This window comes from Brassica napus, chromosome C5, assembly GCF_020379485.1.
Source record: "Brassica napus cultivar Da-Ae chromosome C5, Da-Ae, whole genome shotgun sequence".
Lineage (NCBI taxonomy): Eukaryota > Viridiplantae > Streptophyta > Magnoliopsida > Brassicales > Brassicaceae > Brassica > Brassica napus.
Window position 1 is genome coordinate 34,490,615 of NC_063448.1, and position 27,296 is coordinate 34,517,910.

The 27,296-nt window shown below is 38.1% G+C and overlaps 4 protein-coding genes across 4 annotated transcripts; 1 reads left to right on the forward strand and 3 right to left on the reverse strand.

The window, feature by feature from the left end:
• Nucleotides 1-23: 23 nt before the first annotated feature.
• On the reverse strand, nt 24-530 carry LOC125587699 (neurofilament heavy polypeptide-like). The gene has a single exon (XM_048758689.1). The coding sequence runs from the start codon at nt 528-530 to the stop codon at nt 24-26; it is 507 nt and encodes a 168-aa protein (XP_048614646.1).
• Nucleotides 531-964: 434 nt separating this feature from the next.
• LOC125587700 lies at nt 965-2,600 on the reverse strand. The gene has a single exon (XM_048758691.1). The coding sequence runs from the start codon at nt 1,482-1,484 to the stop codon at nt 1,014-1,016; it is 471 nt and encodes a 156-aa protein (XP_048614648.1). The 5' UTR covers nt 1,485-2,600; the 3' UTR covers nt 965-1,013.
• An 8,424-nt stretch (nt 2,601-11,024) lies between these two features.
• LOC106418440 (14-3-3-like protein GF14 phi) lies at nt 11,025-13,156 on the reverse strand. The gene is made up of 4 exons (XM_013859151.3): nt 12,384-13,156; nt 12,196-12,318; nt 11,999-12,115; nt 11,025-11,376 (listed from the first exon to the last, which is right to left on the reverse strand). The coding sequence occupies exons 1-4, from the start codon at nt 12,870-12,872 to the stop codon at nt 11,308-11,310; spliced, it is 798 nt and encodes a 265-aa protein (XP_013714605.1). The 5' UTR covers nt 12,873-13,156; the 3' UTR covers nt 11,025-11,307.
• A 9,865-nt stretch (nt 13,157-23,021) lies between these two features.
• LOC106417404 lies at nt 23,022-23,399 on the forward strand. The gene has a single exon (XM_013858215.1). The coding sequence runs from the start codon at nt 23,022-23,024 to the stop codon at nt 23,397-23,399; it is 378 nt and encodes a 125-aa protein (XP_013713669.1).
• Nucleotides 23,400-27,296: the final 3,897 nt, after the last annotated feature.

The following is a 27,296-nucleotide window of genomic DNA, read 5'->3' on the forward strand; positions in this document are numbered from 1 at the left end:
AGAAACAAAGCAAATGCAACTTTTCAATTCTTATTCTTAAGACTTTGTCTAGTCAATCTCTTGTTGGGAGAGGATTCGTTACTAACCCCGGGTTCGAGCGTCGGTTTAGGTGGAGAGGTAGTGTTTTGAGATGATGTCCCTTTCCGTTTTGTGGTGATACCAACCTTCTTCTCCACAGCTTCCACCCTTTCCGATAGATACTTGATCTCCTTACGGCACGTCCCAAACCCTTCCTTCATGGCATCAACTATGTCCTTGAACATGGTTTTAATATCCTCTTTGGTCAACCAACCAACAGTCGTAGTCACCTCTTCACTAGCCTCTGCAGCTGCCTCTTCACTAGCCTCTGCAGCTGCCTCTTCACTAGCTTCAGCAGGTGCCTCTTTACGAGCTTTCTTCCGAGGTCTTGGACTGTCTTCCTTCACTACCTTTTTCTTCGCTGGACTCACAACCGCCGGCTTTGTATTGACCCAAGTACCGGTGACTTCCCAGCAATCCATGGTCCACTTCCACGGTTTCTTCACAAACATGAGTTTAATTATGTTCTCCGCGAGCGTGTCCTCAACATCAAAATCCCATTTTGGAAATATTTCACCAGTGTCCTTTTGAACATAGTTGATCACCCTAGTCTGCAGTAAATAGAAAATATGAACTTAGATATTTGACAGATTAAGAAAGATGAAAAGAAAAGACTTCACAGACGACTTATAATTAAGTCGTCTGGAAAGTCTACCAGCTGGACGACTTAGTAGACGACTTATAATTAAGTCGTCTGGAAAGTCTTCCAGCTGGAAAACTTAGTAGAAGACTTATAATTAAGTAGTCTGGATAGTCTTCCCAGACGACTTAATTATAAGGCTTCTACTAAGTCATCCAGCTGGAAGACTTTCCAGCTGGAAGACTTTCCAGCTGGAAGACTTTCCAGCTGGAAGACTTTCCAGACGACTTAATTATAAGTCTTCTACTAAGTCGTCTAATTGGAAGACTTATCAGACGACTTAATTATAAGTTTTCTACGAAGTCGTCCAGATTGAAGTAAATACCTTACTGAGGATAGCCTCTTTAAACTGTCTGCGTCCTTTGCGACCCTTGTAAGCCAGTATCGGTGGAGACGGATTGTTTGGGAGAGGATTACCAAAAGTAGCACCCAATTCTGGAAGAGCTGTGTACACCCAGACCTGGAGAGCGTGCGCAAACCCATTAATAGTGTAACAACCCGAAATATCTCTGCTCTTCACAGAGTCCATCAGCACCTTAAACGCGACTCTCCCCCATTGATAATTCTCAAACCGTTCTAGCTCCATCACTAGCCTTGCCAGACTAACCCGTGTAGGGGTTGAATACTTTCTCCCTTCAATGTATCCAATGAAGATGGCAAGGTACGCGAGCCGCTTGCGATCATCCCGAGACCACCCTTCGCATCTCTCAAGTGCTGCTATTATCTCCTGAGTAGATGGTCCAGCTTCAACATGAACTCCCAGCATCTCCCAAAAAGAAGTCAACTCCTTTGTAACAACAGAGTGAGGTCTCTCAAGGTCCTCGATGTACTCTCAGTTTAGACCAGTGAGGTTTTCAAACTCTAACAGTGAAAACCTCACAGGTTCTGGACCAACGAGACTCCACAGCTCATACTTCTTCTTTATGTCCAGCTGGAAACCGAGCATGTAGTGAACCAGCCTTAAAGCCCAATCAAATCCCAGCTCTTGGAACTTGATGAAAACTCCCAACTTCGACTCCTTCAGCTCTTCATATTCGTCATCATGAAGAGCTTTCTTTAAAGCAGCATGCAACGTCCAACAAGTATGATACGAAATGCTATGCACTGCGGGGGGCTCTTCTCCTAATGTATATATCCTACCGGGGAGTTCTGGCATCTCCATTTTATTTTCCTGCAAAACAATCAAAGACAACCATCTCAAACAATCAAAGACTTATAATTAAGTCGTCTAGCAAGTTTTCCAGCTGAAAGACTTATAATTAAGTCGTCTGGAAAGTCTTCCAGCTGGAAGACTTTCCAGACGACTTAGTTATAAGACTTCCAAGACTTCCAGTTTTATGTTCATATTTTCCTCAATCAATCACTCGACAGTAAGAGATATAACTTACCGGCGGCGGAGTTCAACGAGACGCCTCTGAGAGAATGCGCGCTTGGGTTTCCTCTCGGATCTTAAATAGAGGAAGCGGCTGTGAGAACGGTGGTGAGAACGACGGTGATAACGGCGGAGAGATAACCGGCGGTGAGAACGATGAGAACGATGGATTCGAGAGAATCGACGAAAATCGCCTTCGAAAACGCCTTTGAGAGAAATGGCTTTAGGGTTTTCTGATTTTCGATAAACAGTGAAAAAAAAACGCCTTATATATGGCCGGTAAATAATCTGGTTAGGTTTAAAAGTACATTGTAAAATTAAAGGTTTGGTCCGGTTTGGACGACTTGCTAGTAAGTCGTCTGTTGAATACTGTACATCAGACGACTTACTAGTAAGTCGTCCCAGACCCTAAATTTAATCCGTAAACTAAATTGACTAAATTAACTAACTAACCACGTTATAAACCCGTAGTTATACTTAACTAGTGTTTACTATACACAGAAATAAAAACACTTAGGCAAATTTTAAAGTTTTCAAAAAAATATTTATGCATTCCAAAATCTAACCCTAAGAACACATACAATACTACAACATATGTTGGCAAAACCTAAACCAAAGAATATCATGACTCACTACTTTCACTCATCTATGTTGAAAACAATTAACTTTTGTTATATCTTAATTTATATCTCTTAAAACATATGTTAATTACATGATTTTAATTTTTCACTTATCAAAATATTTTTTACAAAATTTTTAAATTATTTCTAAGTAAAACTAGTCCAGACGACTTACGAGGGTTAGAAACGTAAAAAAAAAATTGGTTTTTTTGTTTGTTCACAAGGGGTTGGTTGTAATTTCAATAGCCTTTTAGGTTACTTTTGCATTTGATTCAAATTTGGGTTAACTTTTGTGTTTGAAATCAAGTTGTGAGCAATTTTCCCTAAATAAAATTTATAAAAATAAATTTCTTGCCAGTTTATTTTGAATTCAAAATTAAAATGTAAGAAGTAAGAACTATAGAGAATTATGTGATGTGATGAACAAATAGTAAGAGTTTTTCCAAAATTTCATTTAGGTTACTTTAAAGGTAGCTTAAAGAAACTTAAACAAAAATTGATAAATATATATATTAACTTTATATTTTTTTTTAAGTTTTATTAACTTTTGCCTTAATTCTTTTTGTCTCTCAAGATCGTCACTTTGATGATTAACACTTTTCCTTTTAATGCCTTAATTGTTATTTTTAACTAGGCTCCAAGTTAGCAATCCATGTGTTGTACACTTCTATGGTATGTGATATCTCTTGTTCTTCACTCAGAAATTGCTACATCACTTGCACCAAAATAAAAATACATCACACAAAATTCGCAAACGTTTATATCGAACTAGCACTTAATAATCCGAACTGAATGTATAATCAATCACAAGAGTAGGATTCTAACCGAGATAACATTAAACAGAAGTACATGACAATCCATTAGACAAGGTCATCGCGAAAGGAACTCAAGAATTGATTGACTTGCACTTAAGTCATCAGCTTTAATGACCCAAAAAGGTGACACAGTGTACACTTTTCCCCTAATTTTTGTCACATTTATCATGAATCTTTTGATTAAGGATCACTCGGTACATTTTAACCTTTCAACATGTAATCTTGGTTGACATATACTCTATCCGTTTCAGTTTAATTGTCATCATTAAGTAAATTTTTCGTTTCAAAATAAATGTTGTTTTATAATTTCAATGCAAAATTTATTGATTTTATATTTTAATTTATTTTTCTATTGATTGAAATATGGTTAGCTGTATTGGTATTGATGCTTTTTTAAAAAAATATATACAAAATTAATTCTTAATTTGTATGCACAAATATAAAAAAACAATTAAAATGAAACTGATAGAATATAAAATAAATGCTCACAATGTTCGTTTTTGTCAAACTCACAAGTAAACAAAAAGATATAAGCATACAGAAAGTTCCAACAAATAAGTAAAAATTAGCGCATGATAGTGGGAAGAAATCTCCAAAATCCACTTTGGTTAAACCGAAGACGTAGTTTTCAGGTTCTCGTGATATTATTTAGACTAATGAGTCTAATACCACAAATCCAAAAGAAATTGAATAATTGCTAAAGAAGAGGATCTACCGGATGGAAGAATTCTTATTTTATTTATTTTAATATGATATAGGCCTAGGTTGAAGTCTAATACCATAAATCCAAAAAGAAATTGGATAATTGCTGAAACTTATTATCGGGGATCCATATCATATCCAAGATCCAGTCCGGATCCGCTCCAAAAATATGATATCTATGGTGTCCGGATCCAGATCTAGATAGCAAAATGTTAGATCCAGATTTTTAAATATATTAAATTTTAAATTCTATTAATTAATAATTATAGTTGATATATTAATATTTATGCATAAAATAGTCTTATAATATTATTTTTTAAATTTTGTAATCTTATATTTTTATAAATTTGTTTAAATATTTAATTTATAAATTATTTTTTAAAAAATAGTATTTGAATATATATATATATATATATATATATATATATTAATTTTTTTATGATCGAATCTGGATCCGGATACTCGCGGATATCCAGGTAAATCAGATCCGAATCCTGATACTTTAAATTTTTCTGATATCCGGATCCGTCGTACCTTAATAGATGATCTATCCGATGAAAGAATTAGATTCTCTTTTATTTATTTTAATATGACCCTATAGGCCTAGGTTAAAGTTGTGTGTAACGAAGAAGATGTGCGCCTTGAGGATATTAGAAATGACTCAGGTACCTATTGGGTCTTGGCTCGACCACGCAGACATCTAAAACAGGTCGGAAAGGTAGAGAAAGAGTCATGGTCACGTTGAGGATATAGTCTATTTTTCTAAGTTGACAGGATTTACATTTATTTTTTTCACGGATATAATTTTCAAATGATCATAATGCATTGAATGTGAGCCAAAAGTTACTTAACAAAGCGAGAAGTTGGTTGACCAAATATTGATGTGTACCAACAATAAACGAAAAAGTTAATAAATATTGATATCTGTTTGAGTCTGTCGACCATTTTGAACCACGAAATGTATGCCAATAAAAACTCATACATACACAAAAGTTTGCACTAATTAAACTTGTCTATGACACATTCGCTTTATTCAACATTATTAATATATGAGCGTTGATTCAGTTTGGTTTAATGTTGGTTCAATATAGATTGTATTCGGTACATGTATAAACCGGGTTTCAATACTATATAATGTAAACGTTGAATCATTAATGAAAATAACATAAAGATATTTCCATTTTGAGCTTCTTCTCTGATGAGCTTGAGCTCAACTAACATGTATCAGAGCAGTGAGGCTCAAACCTCACTCGATTCTGCTCACGTTCCTTTTTCTCGCTCACCAATGGTGATCGCAAGGAGAGTTGGTCGTCGTTCTGGTCGAGCAACGGCATCGGCGCGGAGATCTGCAGATCCCGAAGCTTCGCCGCCAAATACCCCGATCGCTCCATCCGAATCGTACGATAGCATCCATTCTCCCTTTCACCTAACCAACGGCGACAATCCAGGTCTTTCGATCATCTCTGAGGTGCTTGATGGTACGAATTACGATAATTGGTGTATAGCTATGAACATTACGTTAGATGCGAAGAACAAATCAGCGTTTATCGATGGATCATTAGCTAGGCCAAGTGATTCTCATTCTAGCTTCAGGATCTGGTCTCGTTGCAACTCTATGGTGAAATCTTGGATACTAAATACTGTTTCGAAACAGATTTACAAAAGTATTCTCAGATTCAATGATGCTTCGGAAATCTGGAAGGATCTCGCCACCAGATTCCACATAACAAATCTTCCGCGTTCATATCAGCTATCTCAACAAATTTGGTCGTTGCAGCAGGGCTCTATGGATCTAGCTACCTACTACACAACTCTGAAGACCTTATGGGATGAGCTGGATAGTGCTAATTGCGTTGATTCTTGTCACAACTGTGACTGTTGCAAAGCTATGAACAAAAAGGCTGGACAATCTAAAATTGTTAAGTTATTAGCAGGCTTGAACGAGTCTTATGCCATCATCAGGAGTCAGATTATCATGAAGAAAAATGTACCTCATTTGTCTGAGATATATAATCTTCTGGATCAGGATTTCAACCAGAGGAATCTCAGTTCTCTTCAGAATGCTTCTGCATTCCAGGTATCATCTACTTCACAAGTTCCTGCTGTGGTTTATGCGACTCAGTCAAACTATCATCATCAGAAACAACAAAAGCCGATATGTACTCATTGTGGTTACACTGGACATACCACTGATACTTGCTACAAGATACACGGCTATCCGATTGATTTCAAGCATAAACATAAGAATAAGTCAGAGAAGACTACTACTTCAGCAAAGCCTACAAGCTACACGAAGCCAGTGGTCGCTCAACTTTCTCTCGAGGACTCCGAGATCAACGGAAACAACATCTCTCATATGGTCAACAGTTTGACAAAGGATCAAATTCAGGGTGTTATTGCGTATTTCAACTCCAAGCTGCAACCTTCCAACATTCAGTCTACTGCTTCCTCATCTGGTGCCACCATTACTGCTTTGCCTGGTATGGCCTATTCCTCATCTACTCTTAGATTTGTAGCCATATTGCAGGCAACCAGTAGTGTTTTGGGTTCTTCTTCATGGATTGTAGACAGTGGTGCTACGCATCATGTTACCTGTGACAAGAGTCGTTTTGAGACTTTATCTGTGACTCAAAATGTCTCTGTAACTCTTCCTACTGGAATGGGTGTTAATATTGAGGGAGTTGGCAGTGTTAGACTCAGTCGTCATCTCGTTCTTAATAACGTGCTCTACATACCTGAGTTTCGTCTCAGTTTGATCAGTGTGAGTCAGGTCACAAAGGACTTGGGTTATCGCATTATGTTTGATGGATCTTCTTGCATGATACAGGATCCTACCAGGGGGCTGATGATTGGTCTGGGTGAAGAGATTGCAAACCTCTATGTGTTGGATACTACATCACTTCCTGATTCATCAAACACAGAAGATACTAGGAATTTAATTTTCTGCTCCAATGTTGTTGCTGATACTGCTTTATGGCACAATAGACTAGGACATCCTGCCTTGTCTAAAACTGATTGTCTGAATGATGTACTTGGATTAAAGGAGAGAAATAAAATACATCATTGTTCAGTTTGCCATCTAGCAAAGCAGAAACATCTTCCGTATATTTCTCATAACAATATCTGTGATCATCCGTTTGAAATGTTACACATAGATGTGTGGGGACCTTTCTCTGTACCGACTCCTGAAGGCTACAAATATTTCCTCACCATCGTTGACGATCACACCAGAGTTACATGGTTGTATTTACTCAGAAGCAAGGATGAGGTTATCACGGTTTTTCCAGAGTTCTTACAAATGGTTGAAACTCAATATAAAGCTGTAGTGAAAGGAGTTCGTTCAGATAATGCTCCAGAGCTTCGTTTCACGGCTTTATTCAAGAAGAAGGGTATTGTCGCTTATCACTCTTGTCCAGAAACACCAGAGCAGAACTCAGTTGTGGAGAGGAAACATCAACACATACTGAATGTAGCTCGGTCATTGATGTTTCAGTCACAAGTTCCTTTGGATCATTGGGGAGATTGTGTTTTGACTGCGGTCTTTCTGATCAACCGTCTTCCTACTCCTCGTCTCAAGAACAAAACACCTTTCGAGTTATTGACGTCAAAGAAAGCTGTTTACTCTGATCTCAGGGTGTTTGGTTGTTTAGCATATATGTCTACTTCATCTAAAGGACGACATAAGTTTCAGCCACGCTCAAGACCCAGTGTATTTCTTGGTTATCCCTCTGGTTACAAGGGCTATAAGTTACTTGATCTTGAGAGTAACAAAGTTCATATATCCAGGAATGTAACTTTTCATGAAGATATATTTCCCTATGCTGAGGAGAACCCGGTTTACTCAGAAGATTTCTTAAATACTGATTGGATGAATATGGTTCCTGAGAAGTCTCATCTAACAGCATCGTCTGGTTTACCTAAAGAGGTGTTACAAGCAACAGGGGATTCTATTCTTCCTTCAAGTTACAAATCAAAGCGAGTCAGCAAACCACCTGAACATCTTAGTGAGTATTATTGTCATCTTACTGCTACTGATGTTCCTTATCATCTTGCTTCTTATATCTCATTTGCCAAGCTCTCTGAAGGGTATGAAAACTATATTTTTGCTTTATATAAACACATTGAGTCTGCTTCATTCACGCAATCTAAGAGGTTTGATGAATGGATCAAGGCGATGAATGAAGAGCTAATAGCACTCGAAAGTACAGACACTTGGAAGATTGTTTCTTTACCGCCTGGAAAACATGCTATTGGCTGCAAGTGGGTATATAAGGTGAAGATGAATGCTGATGGTAGTTTGGAACGTTATAAAGCGAGATTAGTTGCCAAAGGGTATACACAACAAGAGGGAGTAGACTTTGTTGATACATTCTCATCCGTTGCGAAGATGACTACGGTGAAGACACTCTTGGCTGTCTCCGCTGCTAAGAACTGGAGTCTCACACAACTTGATATCTCGAATGCGTTTCTCAATGGAAATTTGCATGAAGAAATTTACATGAAGCTTCCTCCAGGATATACACCAAAACAGGGGGAAATATTGCCTCCAAATGCGGTTTGTAAGTTACAAAAATCCTTATATGGACTCAAGCAAGCTTCTAGGCAATGGTTTCTCAAGTTTAGCTCTACTCTTATCTCTATGGGTTTTGCTAAGTCACAGACTGATCACACATTATTCATCAAGAATTTTGGTGGGAAATATGTGGCCGTTTTGGTGTATGTTGATGACATTGTCATTGCGAGCAATGATGATAATGAAGTGGAACAACTCAAAGCCAATCTCCGCAAAGTGTTTAAACTAAGGGATCTTGGTTCTTTGAAGTTTTTTCTTGGTTTGGAGATTGCCAGATCTAGTAAAGGGATTTCTATTTGTCAGCGCAAGTACATCCTGGAGTTATTAGAAGAAATTGGTTTGATGGCTTGCAAGCCGCCTTCTATTCCAATGGATCCAAATGTCAAGCTTTTCTCTGATAAAGATCAACCAATCTTGGATGATCCTACTGTGTATCGCAGAATGGTTGGACGACTAATGTATCTTACTATTACACGTCCGGACATCACCTTTGCAGTAAACAAATTGTGTCAATTTTCTTCAGCACCACAGAGTCTTCATCTCAAGGCTGCCTACAGAGTTTTACATTACCTTAAAGGGACTATCGGTCTTGGTTTGTTCTACTCTGCAGAATCTGATTTGAAACTGAAGACTTATACTGATGCTGACTGGGGTTCTTGCCTTGATACACGAAGGTCCACTTCTGGCTTTTGTATGTTTCTTGGTACAACTCTTATCGCTTGGAAATCAAAGAAGCAAGATGTGGCTTCTCATTCTTCAGCAGAGTCTGAGTATAGAGCAATGTCTGTTGCGGTTAAGGAGGTTGTCTGGATTGCTAACCTTTGCCGTGAGTTGCAGGCACCTCAAGATAAGCCCATTGCTTTCTTCTGTGATTCAACAGCTGCCATTCACATTGCTAACAATCCGGTTTTTCATGAGAGAACAAAACATGTTGAACTGGATTGTCATCAAGTCCGTGACAGGATTTGCAGTGGTTTGATCAAGACGCTTCACGTTGGAACTGCTAGTCAACTAGTTGATGTTTTCACCAAACCTATCTTTCCTACTCAGTTCAACGCATTCATTGGCAAGATGTCTCTCCATTCAATATACTCGCCATCTTGAGGGGGAATATTAATATATGAGCGTTGATTCAGTTTGGTTTAATGTTGGTTCAATATAGATTGTATTCGGTACATGTATAAACCGGGTTTCAATACTATATAATGTAAACGTTGAATCATTAATGAAAATAACAGAAAGATATTTCCATTTTGAGCTTCTTCTCTGATGAGCTTGAGCTCAACTAACAAACATGTTTGGAACTACAAGATGAACAACGAGATCAAAGGGAGTTTGTTCCATCCATAGAAAAATCTTTGTTATTCATCTTGAGAAATGATACAATTCGGGGGTAGGGGTCACAAAGAGGAATGTGGTTTACAATCAGTAAACCGGAAAGTAAAATAATCTAATTTGAAACTGGACCAGTACTAAAAAATGCTCTAATAGGAATCAGTAATGGTTCTGTTCTTTGGACGGTAAGTTTCAAGATAAGACAGCTCTTTCTGGTGATCATGTCATTGCTTACAATAAAATCAAAGCGGATCCCTCTGATAAGTATCAACGGTAATATTTCAGTAAGAAGTCAAAGGGGTTAGCGGACGTGGTTGTGGCAGAGTCATAAGAAGAAGAAGTAAAGACTGAGAATGATTCAGAAGGTTTGCAATAGGAAAATGAGTGAAGTATGAGGGCAGAAGATTAAATAAGGAGTGGCGGTTAGAAGTCTTTATGCTTTTTGATTGTTGTAAAACCTTAGACGTGATGAGTCTGAGGTCAAGATCGTGATGAGATCTTGAGATTCAAGTATTCCTTTGATTTGAGTTTGTAATTTGAGAGTTCATAACGATTTGTACTTTGCTTTGGTGAATGAATTGTTTACATTTGAGAGTTCATAGTTTGATTCATCGTAAATCATTCTGAACTTCTGATGATAAAAAAGTACTAGAAGTGGCCTTTTGATTAAACCTTGGGAACATGGAGATCGAAATAAACTAAGCAAATCCAGTTTGATACAATATATACAACGCCAACACTCACTTCTAATTAGCAGAATGGTAGGTCGGTATTTCTCTTAATGAATGACAAGCACTATGACAGCCTACCTTTCTACATTTCTAGCATCGTCAAACGCCCATCTCTAAGCTGTGTAAACCTAAGCAAACTGGGAACAAAACTAAAAATATGTGTACGAAAAAAACATCACCTGATATATGGCATTAATAAGAATGCAATCTGAGTTCAGTAGCAGTACAAGGCACAAAGCCCGACAACATTCAATCAACAAGAAGAAAAAGAAACAAGATAATAAACCCAGCAGCATCCACGATTAGGAAGAGAGCAAACAAAGGACAAGAATAGACGGCCTTAGAAGCTTCGGGGATGGCAAAGGGAAGAGATTAGAAAAACACACACAAGCGAAAAAACATAATAATAGTTGGATGAGTTTGGAATACTGAATAACAGGCTCAAGTCTCCTTCTCTTCTTCAGCAGGCTTTGTTGCTGCCGCTTCTTTGATCTCCTCTGTACCTTCGTCCTAGTTAATATCATTAAAACCAACACAACATAATCATATCAGGACAGGAAGAACATGAGGATATCATTATCATCATGGAAAAACGTAACCATGTGATTTCCAAAAACGACGAACTATGTGGATCGAAAGCTCCATAATTATTGAAATTAACACGCGATCAGGTCAGGACAAAAAAAAGAAGATAAGGGTATCAAAATGAAAAGTTAACAATTCAGAACCTATGAACGATGTGGGTGACGGTATTTAGAAATTTAGGATCTTTGATTATCATTTGAGAATAATATATTAGAAACAATGCAATCCAATCATAAGCCAGTAATGTTAAACATCGAAAACCATTTTCATCAGTTTCAAGTTTGATTATCTTTTGAGAGTTGTTACGGAAACAAAGCAGAAAACGAAAAGCTACTTATCATACCCCCATTTTAAGCAGTTGCCAGATTTGATTTAAACACATAAAAGTTGGAACAAAGATAGGTTTAAACTTTCAGATTAGTTGTTACCATTTAGTTTCAGAAGATATGAACAATGTGAATGAACAATTCCAGCAACTTTCTTTTGAAATAATTTTCAGAAAAAACACAAAAACATACCCATTTTCAGCAGTTCCAACAATTGTTACCTGCATGTCAGAAGTCCATAGAGTAAGGTTGTCACGGAGAAGCTGCATGATCAAAGTACTGTCCTTGTATGACTCCTCGCCTAGAGTATCCAACTCAGCGATTGCTTCATCAAATGCCTGTCAAACTCCTCCTCGTTAATCACACATAGGAGGAACCCAACAACAGAATAGTGAATGAGAAAATAGACATTTATCACCTGCTTAGCGAGACTGCAAGCACGGTCTGGAGAGTTGAGAATCTCGTAGTAAAAGACAGAGAAGTTCAAAGCCAGACCCAGACGGATGGGGTGTGTTGGAGGCAATTCAGAGTTAGCAATGTCCTACAAAGAAAAACAGATTCAAGACTTGACCTAGAAACATAATTATGGATTCCAGTTTCAGATACCTGAGCGGCTTTGTAAGCGGTGAGGGTATGCTCGGCGGCGTCTTTCCTCTCCTGAGCGGTCTTAAACTCAGCCAAGTACCTATGGTAATCTCCCTTCATCTTAAGGTAGAAAACCTTGGAATCTCCGTTTGCAGAAGCCGGAATGAGTCTTGTATCGAGCAGCTTAAGGATGCCGTCGCAGATTTTGGAGAGCTCAGACTCGATCTTGCTTCTGTAGTCACGGATCGTGGTGACGTGGTCATCGTTCCCCCGGCTCTCTTCCTTCTGTTCGATGGAGGAGATGATGCGCCACGAGGCTCGACGAGCGCCGATTACGTTTTTGTAAGCCACGGAGAGGAGGTTTCGTTCCTCCACGCTGAGTTCGTCTTTCTCCACGCCTTCGACGACTTTTTCCATGAATTCAACCATCTCTTCATATCGCTCCGCTTGCTCCGCGAGCTTCGCTAGGTATACGAACTCTTCCCTCGCCGAGGATGATGCTGCCGCCATTTTCTCTCTTCTTTCTTCTCAGATTGGAGACGAAAAGCTTCAAGGGACGGAGTCTTGTTTCAGATCTGAGAGGGACAACACAGTCTTGTTTCAAATATATTTTTTCTTTTCGTTAGTGGAGAGCGACGATTGCGAAGGGAGATTCGAGGAGAACCGTTGGATTGAACGTGAGAGGGAGAAAGCGCTGTAAGTGGGTAATGCACACGGGAATTTTGAATTTTCACCTCATCAAACCAAACTACAGCTCCTGCCTTTTCTCATACTCTTGGGGCAGTTTAATATTTTCCATGTTCGAAACAACAACTGTTACCTTTATAAAAATTATTTATAGGCCTTTGGTCCCGTGCTGACGTTTTATATTTTTTCAGTCTAAATTCATTACGAATAAGGTTTTTTTTATTTTTTTTTTGTTTAAATGAAAATTCATATTAACTTCCCGAATGAACATCATTGCAATTACATTCAGCTTGAAACCGAGCAAAAAATTGGTACAGCCATAGATTAGCAGCTTTGACTCATCGGCCGCACAGCCAAGTTGTGGGCGCAACTCTGGAGCCTTCCATCATCACTACCGCACCAGGTTAATCCAGGAAGGAGCTCACACATCCCACTCTTCTCAAAACTGAAGCAATTGCAGTCTCTTAAGCGCATATGACACATAAATCATACCTACAAAAGACAGATTTGAGATTTCAGTTGTTTCGATGTTAAAGATGGTTCAAAACCTGCACAAAAAAGGAAAAGAGCAACACCACCACCATTCATCAGGGAAAAATGCCAGCGCTGGGATATGTTACCCTAACATAAGGAGCCATCGACGAGCACACAAGAGACGGAGACAACCCAACCACCCGATATCCGACGCGAAATGCCCACCTCCAAAAACCGAAGAGGGGTCCAAAGTGTGACAGTGAAACGCGGCTCCGTTGGCTTAACGGAGAAGCTCCGAATGATGAAAAACAAGAACCTTGACTCACTTGTAAGGAATATTTCCTTTCCTCGTTATATTGTCTTATATCCGTTTTCTATTAGAATATTGCTATTCCTTAATATATTTGGTGACCAATGAAATTGAAAATAAAGGAGTAATTCCTAATTTATCTCTAGCTTGATGGACAGTTGAGATTAATCTAAAGGAAACCCTAAAGAGGAATTAGGTCATCTCTCCACCTAAAAATACATATCTTTAGACCATCATAAAGATATCCTAAAAGCAACAACTAACGTTATAGGCGAGGCGAGAGAAACCTAAGAGTTCTTAAGAAGAGATTGAGCTGTTCATTTTTCATTCAGGATTCAATCCATTCAGAAAGATCTCTCAGGCAAAATGAATCCAGGTAACTCTATAAACATTCATATGATTCTATTATGTGATTAACCTAGATGTTTAAAGATCTTAGGGTTCATGTAAATTTAACTTACATGTGGTATCAGAGCATGGTTATGAACATCTGTTTAATCCATTAAGAATAATAGATCTATGAGCTAGATAACTGAAACTGATAGATCTGAGTATTGTGATTTCTAGATCTGATTAAAGGTTTAATTTTCGTATGTGTGCAAAGTTAGTGCGATCTGAGAAATATATTAGGTCTGTTTGATAAAATTGTGCGAACTCTGTGCATCTGAAATAATTATTTTTCTGTTTAAGAGAATCGTGCATAGTTTGTGCATCTAGGGATTATAATTATCTTTTTAAAAGAATCATGCATAGTTTGTGCATACCCGAATTAAAATTTTCGCAGTACAAAATCCGTGCAAAAACGGTGTTCTGCGAATTAGGGGTTTTTTTTTTCGCAAACCCTTTTCCGTGCAAATTTCGGGATTATGTAAATTAGGGTTTCCAAAGACCTATCCTGTAAATAATGATTCGTGAAGTTTTTGTACAAAATTGATAATAATAATTGGTCTGTGCATAATTAGTACAACGTGTGTTTTGTATATACTGCAGAATCGTTTTGCACAGAATTCGTACAAAAACGATTTTGCACTTAAAGTTATAAACTTTTCTATTCATAATCCGTATAGAAATAATTTATATACATATAAAACACAATTAGTACAAAACATTATTTCACATAAAGTGCTTATTATGGTTTAGATATCACCACAGTGACTTTACCTTAATAGTTGCAACTAAAAATCATTCACTACAAGAAAACACAAGCTTAACGAGGAAAATTAACGAGAAATATTTTTCCTCGTTAATTTACGTCGACTTTACGAGGAAATTACGCGGAAAAATAAAATCAGCGTTATTTCCTCGTAAAGTAACGACGAAACAGTCTCGTCGTAAAGTCGATGTAAAGTGACGTGGCTTTTACGAGGAAATCATATTTCCTCGTACATTCCACGTAAACTTAGCGTGGTCTCTACGAGGAAATAATTTACGTCTACTTAGCGACGAAATTTTGAATCTACCAACTTTGTTTGTCACACGTTTTTTTCGGCCACCTAACTAATTTTCGTCGTAAATTCGTAGGAAAATTACAACTACCAGATTCGATAATTTTCTATAAATAGGGACGTTTGAACATCATTTTAAACATACCAACCAAAAAAACGTGAAAGAAAAAAAAAGGATGGCTCCGGGAATATTTTCGAGTTGCGGAAGTGGAGGTATATGCATAGAGATGCTAACGGGAGAGTGACGAAAGAATACCTTGTGGGGCTGGAGACATTTATGCATCAAGCAGATTCAACACCGCTCGCCCAATAAAGTGGTAAGATGTTCTGTCCTTGTCGGAAATGCAACAATTCGAAATTGGCAAACCGTGAAAATGTTTGGAAGCATTTAATAAATAGAGGTTTCACGCCAAATTACTATATCTGGTTTCAACATGGAGAAGGTTATAATTATGATCAGAATGAAGCTAGTAGTAGTGATAGCAAGTTTCAGGAAGAACCGGTTGATCATCATTCGCATAATGAACATAGTTACCATCAGGAGGAGATGGTAGATTATGATAGGGCTCTTGATATGGTAGATGATGCATTCGTAGCTCATGATGAAGACGAAGAACCTAATATAGATGCAAAAAAGTTTTATGAAATGTTAAACGCGGCAAATCAACCACTTTACAGTGGTTGTAGAGAAGGTCTCTCTAATTTGTCGTTGGCTGCTAGAATGATGAATATTAAAACTGATCACAATCTATCTAAAAGTTGCATGAACGAATGGGTAGTCTTGTTTAAAGAGTATTTGCCAGAAGACAATGTGTCTGCTGATTCTTATTATGAGATTCAGAAACTGGTTTATAGTCTTGGGTTACCTTGGGAGATGATAGATGTTTGCATCGACAACTGCATGATCTACTGGGGAGATGATGAGAAGTTAGAAGAATGTCGATTCTGCAAGAAGCCACGATTCAAGCCGCAAGGACGGAGACGTAATAGGGTACCGTACCAAAGGATGTGGTACGTACCAATTACAGACAGATTGAAGAGATTGTACCAATCAGAGCAGACATCTGGAAAGATGAGATGGCATGCCGAGCATACTCAGACGGATGGTGAGATGACTCATCCATTAGATGCAAGAGCCTGGAAATATTTTAACAAAGTACATCTGGATTTCGCTAGCAATAGCCGAAATGTGTATCTCGGATTATGCACAGATGGATTTAGTCCGCTCGGAATGTCAGGGAGACAATATTCATTGTGGCCAGTCTTTCTTACGCCATACAACCTGCCACCGGAGATGTGCATGCAACGGGAGTTGCTATTCTTGACCATATTAATACCTGGTCCGAACCATCCAAAAAGGTCCCTGGATGTTTTCCTACAACCACTGATAAAAGAGTTAAAGGATTTGTGGTCAACAGGGGTGAAGACGTATGACTGTTCAACGAAGACGAATTTTACGATGCGAGCGATGCTTTTGTGGACCATAAGTGACTTTTCTGCCTATGGGATGTTGTCTGGATGGACTACATATGAGAGATTAGCTTGTCCATATTGTAATGGAACGACAGATGCATTTCAACTGAAGAATGGTAGGAAGACAAGTTGGTTTGATTGTCACCGTCGATTTATTCCCATTGGCCATCCGTACCGAAGAAACAAGAATTTGTTTTGGCACAAAAGGGTTGTGAGAGACACCCCTCCTCCATATCTAACTGGAGAACAAATTGAAGCGCAAATCGACTACTACGGAGCTAACGAAACCGTTCGTTGGGGTGGTAATTGGCATGTCCCTTGTAATATGCCTGATTCTTACTGTGTTCATCAGAACTGGCACAAGAAGAGTATATTTTGGGAGTTGCCATATTGGAAGGATCTTCTTCTGCGCCACAACTTTGATGTGATGCATATAGAGAAGAATTTCTTTGAGAATATCATGAATACAATATTGAATGTCCCAGGGAAGACAAAAGACAACATAAAATCAAGGTTGGACTTTCCGGATATTTGCTCAAGAAGCGAGTTACATATAAAAAGCAATGGACAAGTTCCAGTTCCGATATTCAGATTTTCTTCGGAAAAAAAGTCGGTGTTGTTCAACTGGGTGGCGTCAGAAGTGAAGTTCCCCGATGGGTATGTTTCAAATCTCTCTAGATGTGTTGAAAAGGGTCAAAAGTTCTCTAGGATGAAGAGTCATGATTGTCATGTCTTTATGAAACGACTATTGCCCTTTGCATTTGCAGAGCTACTTCCAACAAACGTATATGAAGCACTTGCAGGTAGTGTTTTATAGAGCAATAATTTTATAACGGTTTAGTTTGCAAAATAATATATGACTAACAATGTGTTTAATTGTTTTTGGAATATAAAAGGCATTGAAGCATTTTTCAGGGATCTAAGCACACATACTCTTAAAGAAGAAGTTGTGGAACAGCTTCAGGAGAACATTCTCATCTTATTGTGCAACTTGGAGAAGATATTTCCTCTCGGATTTTTTGACGTCATGGAGCATCTAGCTGTCCACCTCCCATATGAGGCGTTGCTTCGTGGACCTGTACATTACGGATGGATGTATCAGTATGAGCGAGCCATGAAATATTTGAAGGGAAAACCAAGGAACCTCGCCAAAGTTGAAGGTTCTATAATTGCTGGAAGTTTGACGGAAGAAGTTTCTCACTTCACATCGTACTACTTTGCGTCAAAAGTATGTACCCGGAGAAGAGCTCCAAGAAGATATGATGATGGTGGTGTTGCGCCAACATATGCAGTTGCTGGTGTTCCAGATCTCTTTAGCCAGATTGGGCGACTCGGAGGGAAGTCAAAAGAGGTTTGGTGGTCGAGTGAACAAGACGCTCATAGTGCACACACCTATATTCTACTCAATTGCGAAGATCCATTGATGCGTTATTTTGAAAGGTAACAAGGACACTTCTAAACATATATAAGTATAAATTATATAATTGCGAGAGATTCATTCATATAAAATGTGATTTTACCGCCTATTTATTTCTCAAGTCGAAGAAACATTTCCTGGTATATCCACAAGTGACGTCGACAAAAGGAAAGATCAACACTTTATTAAGTGGTTGAGGAATCAGGTATTAATTAACTCAAACTCTTTTTTCATACTTGATCTGTATTTCAACGTTCTCTTTATTTTTGCAGGTTGATTATGACGACGATGCAGATTATCCTAAGTGGTTACACAAAGTAATTCAATCTCCACTTGTAAAGGTCACCACATCACAGATTTATTTCACACGAGGCTATATTTTTTCACACATATGAGTATGGTAGACAACGGGCGACCAGTAACTATGGAATATGTGTGAAAGGGGAAACAGATTTCTACGAGATCTTGACGGAGATTATTGAAGTCGAATTCCCAGGGATATTGAAGCTGAAATGCGTCCTCTTCAAATGTGAATGGTTTGACCCCGTCGTCAACAGAGGTGTTCGGTTTAATAAATTCGGTGTAGTTGCTGTCAACGGTGGACAAAGGTACAACAAATTCGAGCCTTTCATCTTAGCTTCACAAGCAGACCAAGTTAGCTTCCTTCCATACCCTCGGATGAGAGATTCGGGTATAAATTGGTTAGCCGTGATCAAAGTTACACCTCGTGGACGAATCATCAGTGGAGAAGAACCACCTTTGCAAGAAGAACAGATAAATGAAGTCGAGGAACCTGAACAAGAAATTGATGGCATCCTTCTCATTGATCCGCATAATCACGAGTACGAAGATCTTACCGACGATGCCACAGAGGAAGCTGTTGATGACGAGTTTAATGAAAATGATTATGTTTCTAGTGATGACGAGAATGTCGATGTATCGGATTGATGTATTTGATTTTGTGTAAGGTAATGTGGGAGTTTGTTTTATAAATAAGATATTGAGATAATAAGTTAAGGAATGGGGTTTGGAATGGAAAGAATAGATTGAGGTGAAAGAATATATTGAGTTTAAAGGGTAGATGGGTTTGGGGTTTGGAATATATGAAGTAGAAGATAAGGAAGATTGGATTTTGGGTTTCGGATTTTAGGGATTTAAACATAATACTCGTTTTTTCCTCGTAAATAAACGTGGATATTACGACGAAATATAAAAATAAAGAACGCGGGGCTCGTTAATTCCACGTAAGAAGAAATCGTCGTAAAGCACTCGTAAGCCAACGAGGAAATAATGACAAAATATAAAAATAAAGAACGCATGGCTCGTTAATTCCACGTAAGCGCAAATCGTCGTAAATACCTCGTAACCAAAAAAAAAAAGCTAGCCTTGCTAATTCCTCGTAGAATAAAAACTAGAAAAAAAGAGAAGAGAAGAAAGATACCGGAATTACATGTGGTGAGACTTACGTAAGTCTAGCCCACATGTGTTCCAATATCTTTCTCCTCTTCCTTTGTTTTTCAAATATTTCTAATTTGAAAAGCATTTTGCTGAGTTGTGTGATTTGAGATAGGGTGTGATTTGTGAGTTTGTGTGTGATTTGTGAGTTTGTGTGTGGTTTGAGAAGGAAAGTTGCGGGTATTTATAGAAAAGCGGGGCTCGCTAATTCCTCGTAAAATGTTGACTCGTAAATTCCACGTAAGCTTAATCGTCGTAAAAAATTCGTAAACCTAAACTCGGGCCTTTGTAATTCATCACTACTTTCTTGTACAATAAAAACGGGCCTTTGTAATTCATCGTAAAGCTAAACACGAGCCTTTGTAATTCCTCGTAACTTTACGAGGAAATAACGAGGATAAGTAATCTTATATATACTCCCGAGCGCTCACTCTTTCTTTCCTCTCCACTTCCTTTCCACTTCCTTTCTATTTCGTAGCAATGGTAAGTCTCTCTAATTCCTCTCTAATTTGATTAGTTTAGGATAGATTAGGTGGTTAGTATAGGGAATTTAGATAGGTTTACGGGTTTTATGTTAATTAGTGTTGATTAGGTGGATAATGTAGGGAATTATACTGTTGATGTTAATTTTCAAAATTAAATTTTTTTCCAGACGATTCGAAAGAACAGACTTACTACCCACTACAGACAGATGTTCGGTGAGCCTGGTAGTCGTTTAGACCCGTCGTCTTCTTCAGCTCCTGGTTCTTCTTCAGCTCCCGGTTTTTCGGGTCCGGAGACTGTCCCCGAGACTCAGCCTTCTCAGAGAGTCTCTCGGTCGCCTTCTTCTAGTGCACCATCGGTTCCTCATGTGCCCCCTCCGATGGCTCCTCCGACGATGCCTCCTCCTGTGACTCCTCCGATGGCTCCTCCGATGCCCGCCGATGTTCATCCCGATTTGATGGTGCCTCCGAGTGCTCCTTACTCGCAGTACACTGTCGAGGACATTCTCCGTCTGCCAGACAAAAAAGGTTTACCAGTCATGACCCCGACCGACCAGACGAAACTTTGTGGTATGTTACATTATTTTTTTTTTAATTCGTTTAAAATTATTTTATAACATTAAAAAATAATTTATATTTTAAATTTATTTTTTTCCAGGTTTGGGGTTGACGGATGTCTTGCATCGGACGTAACCGACACAAACAAAGGTTACTTCTCCATGCCACATCCGAACTGGAGTAAGACGCCTTACTACATCAGAAAGACGCGGTTCAAAATTTATGATGTAAGTTTCTATTAATTAATTATATATATTTTAATTTTTTCATGATTTATATATAATTCTTTTAAGAAAACTAATTATTTATTTAATTTTTTCCACAGCAAAAATATCATTGGGCCTTGGGGGTCACTGAGAGGGTGAGGAAAGCGGTTTACGCGAAGGCGAAAGTTCGCTTGTTGGACACGGTCTCCAACTGGAAGGGTGACTGGATCGTGAAGGGGTATGAGCGTGGCAAACCCGATGAGCTCACCACAGATGTGTGGGATGGCCTCATCCGTTATTGGCGTCTTCCTGATTCCATTAGAATTGCCCAGTCTTGCTCTAACTCCCGTAACACGGTCGATGAGCACGGGAACGGGCCGATGCTTCACACTACGGGCCAAAAACCCACGCCGGTGTCCGTAAGAAAATGGTAATTAAATATTTTATTAAATAAATTTTTTAATATATATATTTTCATTATAATCTTCTTAAATATTTTTTAGGCCAAAGAGACGGGACATCTCCCGTCTCTTATGAAACTTTACGAGAGGACCCACAAGAACAAGGCGGGCGTATTTGAAGATGGCAAGTCCGAGCAAATCTACAACGACGTGGTTGCTCGGGTTGAAGACCGCCAGACCCAGCTGACCCAGCAGTCGACCGACGGATTACCCGTCACTTTATCCACACTTGAAGTGGATAAGATTTACGAGAAGGTAAATTTTCTAAAATTTAATTTTTTATTATTCATTTAATTTAACTTTAAATTTTTACTAACAATATTTATTTTTTGTTTTTAAGGTTATCCCTAAAATAAAAAAAGGGACGGACGTTGGGGATTGGTTCCGTCAATGATGTTCCGAGAGCGACATCGTCTTATGGTCAGCGACGGGATGATGAAGTCACTGAGCTGCGTAACGAGTTGGCCTCGACAAAAACTCGTATGGGTGGAGTCGAGGGCTTCTTGGACGTTATAGCGGCCACAAATCCGGAATGGGAGTCCATGTTGAGGAACTTGCGACAACAACATCCAATTCCAGGCGAGTCATCCGACACACATAATGAGGCGGATGTTGCGAGGAGGAGTGAGGAATTCTACCAGGCGATGAACGACCCTTAGTTCTTTTTTTCCGGTTGTTGTATTATAAATTCAAAACTTATTTATATATAAAATATTTTCGTATTGATTTTTATTTTAAATTATAATTTTATTAATAAATTAAATAATTTTAATTATTTTTTTAATTATATTTTTAAATTCTGTAAAATAAAAAAAACGAAGTAAATTTGTAGCTAATTTACGACCTATTTACGTGGAAACTTTACGAGGAAATGACGAGAAAAAGTAAACGAGTATTTTACGAGGAAACGTTTACGAGGAAATGACGAGGAAAGATAAACGAGTAATTTACGAGGAAATACTTTCGTGGTAGTTACGTGTACTTTACGAGGAAACACTTTCGAGATATTTACGTGTAGTTTACGAGGAACACGTTTCGAGGTATTTACGAGGAAATATAGCGACCTCCTTACGTGGAATATTTACGTGGTCTTTATGACGAAATGATGTACTTCGTTTTTCGACGAAATATTTTCCTCGCTAAGTTACGACGAATTGGCGTGGAAATATGTGTTACGTCGAACGAGTAACGACAAAACGTGTTTCCTCGCTAATTCCTCGTAAAGCCTCTTTTACGACGAACTCACGAGGAAAACCGCCCTCGTTAAACTTATGTTTTCTTGTAGTGATTATTTAAGCCAAGTTTTTGATCTTCTTATGAATTATTTAGTTACCCACAGGTAGACTATAATCATGAGAATTGATTAATTACTTAAGAGCGTATGTATTGTGTAAACTAAAGACATCCACAGATGATTTGGTTTGAGTAATTCAATACATCACTCAATAATGGAATAATTGTTATTGTGAAAGCTAAGGATATCCACAGATAACTTAGTTTGAATAATTCGGTACATCATTCAATAAAGTTCCATGAACTTGTGACCTTATATGAGATTATGTGATTCCCACAGGAACATTATAATTTCTTGTCATATACATTCAATTTTTCGTGTTGATTAAGTTATGAAGCCTAATTAATACTTGTTCTATCTCTAATATGCAGCAACTTCTTCCGCTAGTTTGTCATCTATGGTCTCTTCTGTCCCCATCCTCATAGGAACCAACTTTTCCGAATGGAAAGAGAAAGTTGAGTTCAAATTAGGTGTACTAGATTTGGACTTGGCACTTCGTGAAGAAGAGCCTAGCCAACTCACTAATGATAGTACTGAGGAAGAAAAGGCTTTCCATAAAGCGTGGGAGAAAGCTAACAGATTGAGCATCATGTTCTTAAGGATGACAATAGCTAGCAACATCAAAACTTCCCTTCCAGTTGCAGAAAAAGCTAAGGCTTATCTAGCGGCTATAGAAGAACGGTTTAAGACTGCAGATAAATCCCTTGCTAGGAAACTTATGGCAGATCTTACAACCATGGCACAAGGTCTATGCATGAACATTGCATTGAAATGACCAATCTTGCGGCTAAGCTAAAGGGTTTAGGAATGAGTGTGGATGATTCATTTCTTGTCCAGTTTATCCTAAACTCTTTACCTCCTCAGTATGGACCATTCCAAATCAATTACAACGCCATTGTTGAAAAGCGGACGTCGATTGAATTCGCTAACAAACTGGTCCAAGAGGAATCAAGGCTTGGCCGTGAAGGTTTTAAGGTTGCCCACTATGTCCAAGGAGCTGGACCTAAAGCTGGGAAAAGACATCAACCAAGTCATAAAAGAGCACCACCCAGGATGAATGATTTTAATCAAGTCAATGAGAAGAAGACAAGAAAAGATGACCGATGCAACTTTTGCAAAAAGTCAGAAAGATTGCCCTAAAAAAAAAGATTGGTTTGAAAAGAAAGGTAATCCTAAGGGTTCAGTAAGCTTTTTCGAATCTAACTTTGCTCATGTTTCTTCTGATACTTGGTGGACTGATAGTGGTGCTAATGTACATGTAACTAATTCCTTGCAGGGATTCCTTACAACCCAGACCATAAATCCAAGTGAAAACTATATACTTATGGGGAATCGAGACAAAGCGCCAGTTGAAGCTATTGGTACTTATCGTCTCATTTTAGATAGTGGATTTTGTTTGGATTTATTTCAGACTCTTTATGTTCCATCTATTTCCCGTAATTTAGTTTCAGTAAGCAAACTTGATTTGGCTGGTTTTAAGTCTTCTCATGGAGATGGTTGTTTCAATTTATTTCTGAACTCTAATAAAATTGGTTCTGGAATATTAGTTAATGGTCTTTACAAATTAAATTTGTCTGATCAAAATTATGAAACACATCTCACCCTGCAAGATAAACGTAAAACTAAAGCATGTGCGAATGATTCATATTTCTTGTGGCATAAAAGACTAGGACACATTTCTAGTGAAAGAATCAAAAGATTGGTAAAAGATGGAGTCGTACCGAATCTTGATTTTACCAACGGTAAAGAGTGTGTAGATTGCATTAAGGGTAAGCAAAGTAAACACACTAAAACAGGAGCCACAAGAAGTACACAGCTTCTTGAAATCATACATACAGATATTTGTGGACCTTTTGACGTTCCAACTTTTGGAGGTGAAAAGTACTTCATTACTTTTATCGATGATTATTCACGTTATTGTTATCTCTATCTATTGCATGCAAAGTCTCAATCTGTGGATGCTGTACAAGTATTCATTACTGAAGTTGAGAGACAATCAGATAGAAAGGTGAAAATCATTAGGTCAAATTAGGGATTCAAAAAACCAAATATAACGTTTTTAATTATTTTGCTATTAAACATAAGCTATCATAACGTTTCCAATTATACTATTCTATCATAGCATTTCCAAATATACAAACGCTATTTAAAACTAACGGGTATGTCAACCATAGCAGAAAGACAAAAAACGCTATCCTCTACTGCTATCAAAACCCATTTTTCTTGTAGTACTGTTGTAGAACCGTTGCACAACGAGGAAAACCAGTTGAATGATCCACCACGCCTTAATGAAAATATCGCCAATAATGAACATGAAGCACACGAGAAACCAGCATTAAGAAGATCAACTCGTGAGAGAAGATCAGCTATCTCTGATGACTATGTGCTTTATCAAATAGAATCTGGAGAATGAGATTTAAAAGATCCGGTTTCTTATTCACAAGCCATGAAAGATGTTAATTCTGATCAATGGATCGAGGCCAGTAAAGATGAAATAGACTCAATGGTTAAGAATGAAGTTTGGGATGTTGTTCCATTGCCTGAAGGACACAAAGCAATTGGGTGCAAATGGATCTATAAATCCAAGCTCGATTGTCATGGCAATGTTAAACGACGTAGATCCAGACTTGTAGCCAAAGGGTATAATCAGAAAGAAGGCATTGATTATGGTGAGACTTTTTCACCTGTGTCTAGAAAAGACTCTCTCAGAATTATAATGGCATATGTAGCTGAATATGATCTCGAGTTAAATCAAATGGATGTGAAAAACGCATTCCTTAATGGAGACTTAGAAGAAGAAGTCTATATGCGTCAACCTGAAGGCTTCATAATCGAAGGTCAGGAAGATATGGTCTGCAAATTGAAGAAATCAATATATGGACTGAAACAATCTTTGAGGCAATGGTACTTAAAGTTTGATGAAACCATTACGAAATTCGGTTTCAAAGAAAACATTGTGGATCCATGTATATACCTCAAGATCAGTGGGAGTAAGTTCATATTTTTGGTTCTGTATGTTGATGACATATTATTAGCCAGCAGTGATCTTGGTTTATTACATGAGACTAAGAGTTATCTCTCTGAGAACTTTGAAATGAAAGATATGGGTGAGGCATCCTATGTGATAGGAATTGAGATATTCCGTGACAGATCACTAGGAATTTTGGGATTGTCTCAGAAAGCATATATTGATAAAGTTCTTGAGAGATTCGGCATGATGACATGTTCTTCTAGCATTGTTCCTATGCATAAAGGTGACACGCTTAATCTTAAGCAATGCCCGCAGAATGAAATGGAACGTAATGAAATGTAAAAATACTCTTATGCATCTCTTGTGGGAAGTTTGATGTATGCATAGGTTTGTACCAGACCTGATATTAGCCACGCAGTTGGCATGCTGGGTAGATTTCAGAGTAACCCATGACTCTCTCATTGGCAAGCTGCAAAGAAAGTTTTGAGATACTTAAAGGGAACAAGAAACTACATGTTGACATATCGAAAATCAACACATCCACAGATGGTTGGATTTTTGGACTTAGATTTTGGTGGATGCAAAGACTCTAGACACTGTACTCTCGGCTATGTGTATCTCCTTGGTGGAGGTGCCATCTCATGGAAAAGCCAGAAGTCAGAGTTGATATACACATCCACTATGGAAGCTGAGTATGTTGCATGTTATGAGGCTTCTATTCAAGGAACATGGTTGCGGAATTTTGTGTCAGAGTTTGAGGCTTTGAGTTTTGTTGACAAGACTCTCACTCTTTACTGTGACAATCAAGCTGCAATATTCTTCGCTAAGCATGATAGGATATCTAAGGGAGCCAAGCATATGGACCTCAAATATCTATCACTGAAGCAAGATGTCAAAAGAAAAAAGTTTGTCATTGAACATATAGGCACTGAACTTATGGTTGCAGACATATTTACAAAAGCTTTACCTCCAAAGACTTTCTTGAAGCATGCTGAAAGTATGGGTCTTGAGGATAGTGCCTAATGTTGTTTGTTTACGATTAGCCTATGTATGACAATTATGTGAGCTCTTTTATGACTTTTACATCTTTTATATATTATATTTCCAATGTGCACACACATTATTGTTGGTTGGATTTATGATAACAGAATGAGTCTCTCGTTAAAGACATTAAAGGGACCATTACGATACTCCTACTTATGTTTATGGTCTAACTATGAAGGTGGTCAATGCGGTAGTACATGGAAGGGATCATGTTGCAGAATGATGTGAGACCGCCATGACTCTCATTGATTACTAGATTAGTCAAGACACTTATGATGACCAAATGAAAAAAATAAAGTTATAGCATATTATGCCGGCCTTATGATTCCATAAAGAAAATATTAGTGGATCTCACTAACGACCAAGTGGGAGACTGTAAGGAATATTTCCTTAATATATTTGGTGACCAATGAAATTGAAAATAAAGGAGTAATTCCTAATTTATCTCTAGCTTGATGGACGGTTGAGATTAATCTAAAGGAAACCTTAAAGAGGAATTATGTCCTCTCTCCACCTATAAATACATATCTTTAGACCATCATAAAGATATCCTAAAAGCAACAACTAACGTTATAGGCGAGGCGAGAGAAACCTAAGAGTTCCTAAGAAGAGATTGAGCTGTTCATTTTCCATTCAGGATTCAATCCATTCAGGAAG